Consider the following 12,407-nt stretch of genomic DNA (forward strand, 5'->3'; position numbering starts at 1 on the left):
AAATTTGATGAACGCACGATTAATTGGATCAATTTAGCAGTGATCTGAACAACCTTCAGCTTCACAATGATTATTACATTAGGAGGTAGTTATTGATAGTTAACTGGACTAACCAAATTGTAGAGGCAAAAGCAAGTAATTGTCGGCCGTGACATCGTCATCAGATGAAAGAGTGATGAAGCCCGCAAACTCATACCCCTCACCCACAGTGTACTGATGGCTGTTTGTATTATTACATCCCACTAATTCTCCCAGCATTTCCACCCCACACACATGTCCGTTGTTTGGGGCGGTGTAGAAGAGTGTGACAGATGTCACTACTCGGGAGTTAAACTGAACTATGTCTCCAAATCTTATATTGATACCTGTAGTTCAAAAGAGTAACTGAGACGATCAATATGTATATATTTTACCAATGATATATGACAGAATAAAATTATATTTTTTCAATTTTCTCAGAGATAACTGTTTTTTTCTATCTTTGGCTTAGGGCATAGCGATTCCAGTTTTTTGCAAAGAATTTTGATTTCTTTTATATACGATCCTAACATGACTACAAGTCATATTTAAAATAATGAACACTTGAATTCCAAAGACAGATAGACATGACAGTTGCCATGGGTTAAACGTACAATTTAACTGACGGAGAATTATATCATATAATTGCATTAATAGCTGATCGGTTGATGGAGTCACTGACCAGTCAATACTTAAATGAAAAGAATAAATATTTAGATAAACGGAGTAAAAATAAAGAGAGCAAGCTTTATCTTATTATCTACCAGTTAAAGTTACAGTTCTTTACAAGACAGAGGCTAATAGCTTCGCCTGGATTGTTTGTCAGTCGGCAAAAGTGATGAACTGGGCCGTCGTAAAGCAAAAATGCCAGGTGTAGAACGCATAAAAATAAACTCAAAAGAAATTTTATAACCAGATAGCGCTAGTTAAGTCAAATAATTTAGGTCAAATTTGACAAATTAATTAGGTGTTTGAAATAAGCGTTCGTTTGTAAAGGGTTATTGTTTCGAAGGCGCCAGAAACCAAAGTTGAGTGATATATCTTAAACAAACAAATTGATGAACAAAAGCAATTTGAGCTGTTGAAACATTTTGATTAATTAGCAAAGTTGTATTTGCGCATCAGGCCAAAGTCCAAATGAGTGATTTAAATTTAGAAGAAAACTCGAGAGCGAAAATTTGAAGTGAAATAGATACTTTGAACAGAATTGGAAATTCAATTTGAAGTAAAATGTGCTATTTTGAAGTGACAAAAATAAGGGGAGTAGCAGAACTTGGTGCCCCACCAATGTGGGAGTTATATTAAGCGGACGCTTATGAAATTTTAATGTGAGGTACACCCAATGATCCTCTCAGGCTGATATACCTTTTGGGCCAATCCGACTACCCAACCCCGAGCTATTAACACCGTAAGTAGGGTGATTTAAAGGTTTTCGATATTTTAAATGGAAATATGAACTTTTAAGTAGGGAATAAACATATTAACCAGTCGAAATTAGGTTTACGTGTGAATTAACGTACTGAGTGATCTTGGGACGAGTCTAGGAAGCATAATTATGATTTTTAATATAAAAATGCAGGTTTAGCGGAAAATTAGTTAACACTTAAATTGAAATAGCAATTTATCTAAAAGTTTAAGTCGGATTGACCTGAAAATTGGGGGATAGACTAATTTGGGTACGAGGAATCCGAATTTGAGGTCAGATTTGACCCCAGACCAACCCGCACGGGACTAGCGCACGCCGGTGCTGCGGGACGTAAAATTTGAATTGCTCGTGGAGTATTGGTAGTAGCCTTATGATTTTTAGAGGGTTAGTGTAATTGTTTAAGGGCTTTCTAATGGTGCTATTTTTAACTTCCAAGTGCGACCGGAAGTCGGTGCTTCGGGACGACCCGAGTGCCGAAAACCGGAAATTGGCCTTTTTGAGTTGCCGAATCAATTTGAAATGGTAATAATATGATAACCTGAGACAGTTAGTGACAAAAAATAACCACCCCGGTCAATTTTGACGAACTCGGATTTTTTGGGTTTCGGTACCCACCACTCGTTAAAAATTTTCAAATTGCCAACGACTCGCAACAGCTGGCGTAACGATGTTGAGACATTCCGTGACAATAATTAGTTTTATCAACTTGACGCCACATTTTGGACGGGTGACTTTTAGATGACCTCCTAGAGGTCAAATTTTGGGCTTTTACGAAGATTAGACTTTTCGGCGGTTTTTAACTGAGGAATTGCATGAAATAGTTTCAAAATTGGAAAAAAATGGTCTTTGGTTTAGGGATGAGTTTAGTTATTTATTCAACACTTGATTTTTGACAGGGATTGATTGCAGCTAGTTAGTTTGGTAGCGGAAATAGAGGTATAAGAACTTGTCAGAGCAACGTTCAATGTTTGCTAAGCAAACACTGGTTGACATGTCAAGTGCAAATATGAGATAAAGCGAAGTGGATTTGTTTACATAAGAGACCAAAGGTCGTGTACTTAAGATAAGAAGAAAGTTGAACAATGGTTGGTAGCAGTTGAAAGACAGAGCATAATTTGATATTGATTTGTTTGCATAGCAATTAAAGCCCTCCTGCAGAATGTGACAGATTGCAAGTGTAAGTTGCAATGTTCACTTAAGAGATTAAGGTTTGTTTGCTTAAGATAAGAGCGTATTGGTTGAGTATAAATTGAAGTGACACAGAGGATCGGAGAGATGTGTTGTGAGCTGAAGCGAGAATTGGGAGATTTTTGGGAGAACTTCAGAAGTTTGGACACAGGAGAGATTTTTGCACGAGCGAGAGAAAATTGTGGGTTTAGTGGGACTAAATTTTAGAAGCTAGTGTGAAAAGCTGAGAAGATATTGAGTTTGTAATCGCAAGACCAGTTGGAATACTGTGAGCGTTTGTGATTTAGTTCATTTGGGAAGTGAACCACGGTTATTGGTATTAATATTTTAATTACTATTACAAATTGTCTTGAATTTGGCTTCTCTATTGATGTGCAAGTTTTTCTCTTACCTTAGTCATCCATATAACTAGAACTGATATTACCAGCCCCATTGTGAATTGACTTATTTCAAGGCAATCTAATTTACAGCAGCATACAAGAGTGCAGGAGGGGAAATAGAAGAGTAACAAAGTAACGCGTGCTTCACCAATTCAAAACCTTTGGTTTTTTGTAATTGATCGATCTTCTGGGCGACAGAGTCCCCTCACTGTTGAGCCTAGCAGAAAATCAGAAGACGAAATTGGCGCTCCTGGGAGGGCTTCGTTTCGTTGTTACTTTTTGCTGTGGATTAATTTCCAATTAGTTGGAGAGCGGGCGATATTTCTTGTTGGAGAAACTGCTGAGATTACACCAAAAGTTGACTTACATTTGCGATTTTGTGTTACCCATAGTTTGATTATGTTTGGTTATCAGTTGGTGAAGCGTTTTCCTTCACCAGGCTACGAAGTTTGGGAGGTTTGGCGTGAACATTATTTGAGCACTGGCATGAAGCTGGGATGGACGGAAGAAGAGATGATGAAGTGGTTGCCTACAAAGTTGTGTGGTTGGGCTTTGAATGCAGTAAGTGATTTGCCAAGAGGTTATTGGCGGTCAACTCTAGAGAAGCAAGCATGGACACTAACCGAGACGCTGTATCAGTTTGCCATACGATTGACTGACAATCCATTTTTTTATGAGCAAAGCTACAAATTCTTTGTTAGAGGGAAAATGGGAAGCAGGGCGGAAGTCACTGAAACCAATGATACTGTGGATCAGAGACCGCGACAGCAGTGTTCTCAAAGGCAGGTGATTGATACAAGTAGAAGAGTTGACAATTCTTTAATGGATGAATTTCGGCAAACCGGCAGAAGTTCTGAAAAGTTGGGCGTTGGGTCCCGCTGTGGTTGGTCAAGAAAAGGAGCTTTCAGTAAAGATCTGTTTGGAGAAGTGAAAGATGTGAGCATTGCTGTGAGTGGTAGTAGAATAAGCAATCCAGGTGACGGCGATGAAGTACAAACTGGACCTGAGGTCGATTTTACGGATGAAATTTGTGGTCAAACAAATCATTAAATTTATAGAGCAGCGCTGAGCGAATATGAAAACAGTGGCAACGGAGAACTTCCGATAGAAGAAAAAGTCATTGAGCGAAAAGTTGAGTCTTGTGGACCAGATGAGCATCATGCTATGGAAAAGGATTATGTACTGTCACCAGAGTCTGAGGAGCTAAGCGATGAGCAGTCGGATGATGAATTTTGGTTCGAAGATGTTTCGGATACAGATTATTCGGATGTAGAGGAACTTGATATCGACGATGCCAGAAGCGAGACAAGTTTTGCGGCAAATTTTATTTCAGTAGTTTGCGACAATGTAACAGCATTAGCGAGCAATTTTGGCGTTGGTGTCAAAGCTAGCAGAAACGATATGTTGGGAGCCTGGAAGAAGAGGTGGACATCCATTTAAGCATCAGAGGAAGAAGGTTATCATGTTCACGTGCACGAGTGTATGATTAGAGGGACGTTAACAGCTAAGTTATTCAAGCCTTTTCAACCAATTTTTGCCTATATTATTTTAATTTGACTTGTTAGGACAATTTGATCAAACACTATAGCTTTATGATTTTTTTTTTAAAAAGATGATTTAAGGAATTGTATAGTTTTGGTAGATCTATTTTTATATTTGTTTTTTTTACTTGAGTGATTTTGGGGATCCCGGGGATGATGAAAGCCAGAGACCAAAGAGTTTGATCAAAAATCAATGTTGATGAATTGGGTAGAATATGTTGAAATGTGGAAATGTGAAAGTGCTTTCAAATCTAATTCAATCAACCGCTATTCATTTTTTAGTGCAGTTAGTTTATATTAAACTGGAGCTCAAGCTAAGTGGTTCAATTCACTAGGTCGGCAGTTGCTAAAGTCCGTAGGAGTAGGTCAACCGGGTCGCAGGATAAGGCTTTGCAATTATTCGGGAGAATAATAATCTAGGAGGGAGGAGTGTAGAACGCATAAAAATAAACTCAAAAGAAATTTTATAACCAGATAGCTCTAGTTAAGTCAAATAATTTAGGTCAAATTTGACAAAATTAATTAGGTGTTTGAAATAAGCGTTCATTTGTAAAGGGTTTTTGTTTCGAAGGCGCCAGAGACCAAAGTTGAGTGATATATCTAAAACAAACAATTTGATGAACAAAAGCATATTGAGCTGTTGAAACATTTTGATTAATTAGCAAAGTTGTATTTGCGCATCAGGCCAAAGTCCAAATGAATGATTTAAATTTAGAAGAAAACTCGAGAGTAAAAATTTGAAGTGAACTAGATTCTTTGAACAGAATTGGAAATTCAATCTGAAGTAAAATGTGCTATTTTGAAGTCACAAAAATAAGGGGGATAGCAGAACTTGGTGCCCCACCAATGTGGGAGTTATATTAAGCGGACGCTTATGAAATTTTAATGTGAGGTACACCCAATGATCCTCTCAGGCTGATATACCTTTTGGGCCAATCCGACTACACAACCCCGAGCTATTAACACCGGAAGTAAGGTGATTTGAAGGTTTTCGATATTTTAAATGGAAAAATGAACTTTTAAGTAGGGAATAAACATATTAACCAGTCGAAACTAGGTTTACGTGTGAATTAATGTACTGAGTGATCTTGGGACGAGTCTAGGAAGCATAATTATGATTTTTAATATGAAAATGCAGTTTTAGCGGAAAAGTAGTTAACACTTAAATTGAAATAGCAATTTCTCTAAAAGTTGAAGTCGGATTGACCTGAAAATTGGATGATAGACTAATTTGGGTACGAGGAATTCGAATTTGAGGTCAGATTTGACCCCAGACCAACCCGCACGGGACTAGCGCACGCCGGTGCTGCGGGACGTAAAATTTGAATTGCTCGTGGAGTATTGGTAGTAGCCTTATGATTTTTAGAGGGTTAGTGTAATTGTTTAAGGGTTTTCTAATGGTGCTATTTTTAACTTCCTAGTGCGACCGGAAGTCGGTGCTTCGGGACGACCCGAGTGCCGAAAACCGGAAATTGGCCTTTTTGAGTTGCCGAATCATTTTGAAATGGTAATAATATGATAACCTGAGACAGTTAGTGACAAAAAATAACCACCCCGGTCAATTTTGACGAACTCGGATTTTTTGGGTTTCGGTACCCACCACTCGTTAAAAATTTTCAAATTGCCAACGACTCGCAACGGCTGGCGTAACGATGTTGAGACATTCCGTGACAATAATTAGTTTTATCAACTTGACGCCACATTTTGGACGGGTGACTTTTAGATGACCTCCTAGAGGTCAAATTTTGGGCTTTTACGAAGATTAGACTTTTCGGCGGTTTTTAACTGAGGAATTGCATGAAATAGTTTCAAAATTGGAAAAAAATGGTCTTTGGTTTAGGGTTGAGTTTAGTTATTTATTCAACACTTGATTTTTGACAGGGATTGATTGCAGCTAGTTAGTTTGGTAGCGGAAATAGAGGTATAAGAACTTGTCAGAGCAACGTTCAATGTTTGCTAAGCAAACACTGGTTGACATGTCAAGTGCAAATATGAGATAAAGCGAAGTGGATTTGTTTACATAAGAGACCAAAGGTCGTGTACTTAAGATAAGAAGAAAGTTGAACAATGGTTGGTAGCAGTTGAAAGACAGAGCATAATTTGATATTGATTTGTTTGCATAGCAATTAAAGCCCTCCTACAGAATGTGACAGATTGCAAGTGTAAGTTGCAATGTTCACTTAAGAGATTAAGGTTTGTTTGCTTAAGATAAGAGCGTATTGGTTGAGTATAAATTGAAGTGACACAGAGGATCGGAGAGATGTGTTGTGAGCTGAAGCGAGAATTGGGAGATTTTTGGGAGAACTTCAGAAGTTTGGACACAGGAGAGATTTTTGCACGAGCGAGAGAAAATTGTGGGTTTAGTGGGACTAAATTTTAGAAGCTAGTGTGAAAAGCTGAGAAGATATTGAGTTTGTAATCGCAAGACCAGTTGGAATACTGTGAGCGTTTGTGATTTAGTTCATTTGGGAAGTGAACCACGGTTATTGGTATTAATATTTTAATTACTATTACAAATTGTCTTGAATTTGGCTTCTCTATTGATGTGCAAGTTTTTCTCTTACCTTAGTCATCCATATAACTAGAACTGATATTACCAGCCTCATTGTGAATTGACTTATTTCAAGGCAATCTAATTTACAGCAGCATACAAGAGTGCAGGAGGGGAAATAGAAGAGTAACAAAGTAACGCGTGCTTCACCAATTCAAAACCTTTGGTTTTTTGTAATTGATCGATCTTCTGGGCGACAGAGTCCCCTCACTGTTGAGCCTAGCAGAAAATCAGAAGACGAAATTGGCGCTCCTGGGAGGGCTTCGTTTCGTTGTTACTTTTTGCTGTGGATTAATTTCCAATTAGTTGGAGAGCGGGCGATATTTCTTGTTGGAGAAACTGCTGAGATTACACCAAAAGTTGACTTACATTTGCGATTTTGTGTTACCCATAGTTTGATTATGTTTGGTTATCAGTTGGTGAAGCGTTTTCCTTCACCAGGCTACGAAGTTTGGGAGGTTTGGCGTGAACATTATTTGAGCACTGGCATGAAGCTGGGATGGACGGAAGAAGAGATGATGAAGTGGTTGCCTACAAAGTTGTGTGGTTGGGCTTTGAATGCAGTAAGTGATTTGCCAAGAGGTTATTGGCGGTCAACTCTAGAGAAGCAAGCATGGACACTAACCGAGACGCTGTATCAGTTTGCCATACGATTGACTGACAATCCATTTTTTTATGAGCAAAGCTACAAATTCTTTGTTAGAGGGAAAATGGGAAGCAGGGCGGAAGTCACTGAAACCAATGATACTGTGGATCAGAGACCGCGACAGCAGTGTTCTCAAAGGCAGGTGATTGATACAAGTAGAAGAGTTGACAATTCTTTAATGGATGAATTTCGGCAAACCGGCAGAAGTTCTGAAAAGTTGGGCGTTGGGTCCCGCTGTGGTTGGTCAAGAAAAGGAGCTTTCAGTAAAGATCTGTTTGGAGAAGTGAAAGATGTGAGCATTGCTGTGAGTGGTAGTAGAATAAGCAATCCAGGTGACGGCGATGAAGTACAAACTGGACCTGAGGTCGATTTTACGGATGAAATTTGTGGTCAAACAAATCATTAAATTTATAGAGCAGCGCTGAGCGAATATGAAAACAGTGGCAACGGAGAACTTCCGATAGAAGAAAAAGTCATTGAGCGAAAAGTTGAGTCTTGTGGACCAGATGAGCATCATGCTATGGAAAAGGATTATGTACTGTCACCAGAGTCTGAGGAGCTAAGCGATGAGCAGTCGGATGATGAATTTTGGTTCGAAGATGTTTCGGATACAGATTATTCGGATGTAGAGGAACTTGATATCGACGATGCCAGAAGCGAGACAAGTTTTGCGGCAAATTTTATTTCAGTAGTTTGCGACAATGTAACAGCATTAGCGAGCAATTTTGGCGTTGGTGTCAAAGCTAGCAGAAACGATATGTTGAGAGCCTGGAAGAAGAGGTGGACATCCATTTAAGCATCAGAGGAAGAAGGTTATCATGTTCACGTGCACGAGTGTATGATTAGAGGGACGTTAACAGCTAAGTTATTCAAGCCTTTTCAACCAATTTTTGCCTATATTATTTTAATTTGACTTGTTAGGACAATTTGATCAAACACTATAGCTTTATGATTTTTTTTTTAAAAAAGATGATTTAAGGAATTGTATAGTTTTGGTAGATCTATTTTTATATTTGTTTTTTTTTACTTGAGTGATTTTGGGGATCCCGGGGATGATGAAAGCCAGAGACCAAAGAGTTTGATCAAAAATCAATGTTGATGAATTGGGTAGAATATGTTGAAATGTGGAAATGTGAAAGTGCTTTCAAATCTAATTCAATCAACCGCTATTCATTTTTTAGTGCAGTTAGTTTATATTAAACTGGAGCTCAAGCTAAGTGGTTCAATTCACTAGGTCGGCAGTTGCTAAAGTCCGTAGGAGTAGGTCAACCGGGTCGCAGGATAAGGCTTTGCAATTATTCGGGAGAATAATAATCTAGGAGGGAGGAGTGTAGAACGCATAAAAATAAACTCAAAAGAAATTTTATAACCAGATAGCTCTAGTTAAGTCAAATAATTTAGGTCAAATTTGACAAAATTAATTAGGTGTTTGAAATAAGCGTTCATTTGTAAAGGGTTTTTGTTTCGAAGGCGCCAGAGACCAAAGTTGAGTGATATATCTAAAACAAACAATTTGATGAACAAAAGCATATTGAGCTGTTGAAACATTTTGATTAATTAGCAAAGTTGTATTTGCGCATCAGGCCAAAGTCCAAATGAATGATTTAAATTTAGAAGAAAACTCGAGAGTAAAAATTTGAAGTGAACTAGATTCTTTGAACAGAATTGGAAATTCAATCTGAAGTAAAATGTGCTATTTTGAAGTCACAAAAATAAGGGGGATAGCAGAACTTGGTGCCCCACCAATGTGGGAGTTATATTAAGCGGACGCTTATGAAATTTTAATGTGAGGTACACCCAATGATCCTCTCAGGCTGATATACCTTTTGGGCCAATCCGACTACACAACCCCGAGCTATTAACACCGGAAGTAAGGTGATTTGAAGGTTTTCGATATTTTAAATGGAAAAATGAACTTTTAAGTAGGGAATAAACATATTAACCAGTCGAAACTAGGTTTACGTGTGAATTAATGTACTGAGTGATCTTGGGACGAGTCTAGGAAGCATAATTATGATTTTTAATATGAAAATGCAGTTTTAGCGGAAAAGTAGTTAACACTTAAATTGAAATAGCAATTTCTCTAAAAGTTGAAGTCGGATTGACCTGAAAATTGGATGATAGACTAATTTGGGTACGAGGAATTCGAATTTGAGGTCAGATTTGACCCCAGACCAACCCGCACGGGACTAGCGCACGCCGGTGCTGCGGGACGTAAAATTTGAATTGCTCGTGGAGTATTGGTAGTAGCCTTATGATTTTTAGAGGGTTAGTGTAATTGTTTAAGGGTTTTCTAATGGTGCTATTTTTAACTTCCAAGTGCGACCGGAAGTCGGTGCTTCGGGACGACCCGAGTGCCGAAAACCGGAAATTGGCCTTTTTGAGTTGCCGAATCATTTTGAAATGGTAATAATATGATAACCTGAGACAGTTAGTGACAAAAAATAACCACCCCGGTCAATTTTGACGAACTCGGATTTTTTGGGTTTCGGTACCCACCACTCGTTAAAAATTTTCAAATTGCCAACGACTCGCAACGGCTGGCGTAACGATGTTGAGACATTCCGTGACAATAATTAGTTTTATCAACTTGACGCCACATTTTGGACGGGTGACTTTTAGATGACCTCCTAGAGGTCAAATTTTGGGCTTTTACGAAGATTAGACTTTTCGGCGGTTTTTAACTGAGGAATTGCATGAAATAGTTTCAAAATTGGAAAAAAATGGTCTTTGGTTTAGGGTTGAGTTTAGTTATTTATTCAACACTTGATTTTTGACAGGGATTGATTGCAGCTAGTTAGTTTGGTAGCGGAAATAGAGGTATAAGAACTTGTCAGAGCAACGTTCAATGTTTGCTAAGCAAACACTGGTTGACATGTCAAGTGCAAATATGAGATAAAGCGAAGTGGATTTGTTTACATAAGAGACCAAAGGTCGTGTACTTAAGATAAGAAGAAAGTTGAACAATGGTTGGTAGCAGTTGAAAGACAGAGCATAATTTGATATTGATTTGTTTGCATAGCAATTAAAGCCCTCCTACAGAATGTGACAGATTGCAAGTGTAAGTTGCAATGTTCACTTAAGAGATTAAGGTTTGTTTGCTTAAGATAAGAGCGTATTGGTTGAGTATAAATTGAAGTGACACAGAGGATCGGAGAGATGTGTTGTGGGCTGAAGCGAGAATTGGGAGATTTTTGGGAGAACTTCAGAAGTTTGGACACAGGAGAGATTTTTGCACGAGCGAGAGAAAATTGTGGGTTTAGTGGGACTAAATTTTAGAAGCTAGTGTGAAAAGCTGAGAAGATATTGAGTTTGTAATCGCAAGACCAGTTGGAATACTGTGAGCGTTTGTGATTTAGTTCATTTGGGAAGTGAACCACGGTTATTGGTATTAATATTTTTAATTACTATTACAAATTGTCTTGAATTTGGCTTCTCTATTGATGTGCAAGTTTTTCTCTTACCTTAGTCATCCATATAACTAGAACTGATATTACCAGCCCCATTGTGAATTGACTTATTTCAAGGCAATCTAATTTACAGCAGCATACAAGAGTGCAGGAGGGGAAATAGAAGAGTAACAAAGTAACGCGTGCTTCACCAATTCAAAACCTTTGGTTTTTTGTATTTGATCGATCTTCTGGGCGACAGAGTCTCCTCACTGTTGAGCCTAGCACAAATTTAGAAGACGACACCAGGCTGTGAAGCTCGTTTATTAATAAGATTTCAAAGCAGCCACAACAGTCATATAAAACGGTAGCATCTGAAAAGCAGCATGTGCACTTGAAGAGTTCGCATTCTTTGAAAAATCCCCAAGACGGAGAAAGTCCGAAAAGATATATACATATATATATATATATATATATATATATATATATATATATATATATATATATATATATATATATATATATATAATTGTGACTGGCTTACCTATTTTACCTCCGCATTTTTATCATTTAAATTAATATTGAAAGAGCGCTATCGCTTTGTGTTGGCTATTATACAAATTTCTGCAACTAGATTGTATTTGATTTGATTCTTCCTTTGTAGTCATTCATGGCTCCTACAAAAACCTCAGACTTAAGCCAGAATTGGTTCAAACGTTTCCCTCACAGTCCTTGAAACAGAAAAAAAGTCGTCTGTCGTTGCAATATTTTGACTGAAGCTACCAGGTTCAGAGCTTCTATCTTGAAAAACTTTAATCAGTTTATTAGTTTCTGTCCCGGTTGGGAACCCGGTTGAGGTGGTAAAAATTTCAACCCTTTGATCAAGAATAAATTGATTGATTCGAATTGTTTAGATTTAGCCCTAACTATCACAAAACAATCAGAGAAAGCACGTTTACGTTTCAACCCGGTTTCTGTTTCTAAACTATCAACTGAAAATGAGACATTTCGAAACTCTTATTGTTTCAACAACTGCCCCCCCCCTTTTTGCAAAAGGGGAGGCTATTCTTGAATACAATTTAAGCGAGCCATTTATTAACCAATCTTTCCATTCCGAATAACTTTCCACGCATGCGCATACAATGTTAAATTGAATTGAATAAAATACGCCATGGTATGGCAACTAGCCGAACCGGAATACAAAGCGAAAAGAATTTCAGACTGGCGGGTCAGTGGGATAACCGACCCGCGATTTCCGGATTACATCC

The 12,407-nt window shown here is 38.1% G+C and overlaps 1 protein-coding gene across 5 annotated transcripts in view; it reads right to left on the reverse strand.

The window, feature by feature from the left end:
- The window catches only part of LOC142335897 (uncharacterized), a 133,428-nt gene that overhangs the window by 74,071 nt on the left and 46,950 nt on the right, over positions 1 to 12,407 (reverse strand). The window contains exons 1-2 of one of the 5 annotated variants that reach the window (XM_075384256.1): positions 829 to 1,040; positions 114 to 365 (exon numbers count right to left, since the gene is read on the reverse strand). In XM_075384256.1, coding sequence (XP_075240371.1) covers positions 114 to 258 — 145 coding nt within the window. In that variant the 5' untranslated portion in view covers positions 259 to 365; positions 829 to 1,040. Of the gene's footprint in view, positions 1 to 113; positions 366 to 632; positions 761 to 782; positions 1,041 to 12,407 lie in introns of those variants that run through there. The other 4 variants (XM_075384257.1, XM_075384255.1, XM_075384254.1 and 1 more) reach the window with 4 other exon arrangements.

Source organism: Convolutriloba macropyga, chromosome 3 (genome assembly GCF_964194025.1).
Source record: "Convolutriloba macropyga chromosome 3, txConMacr16.3, whole genome shotgun sequence".
Classification (NCBI taxonomy): domain Eukaryota; kingdom Metazoa; phylum Xenacoelomorpha; order Acoela; family Convolutidae; genus Convolutriloba; species Convolutriloba macropyga.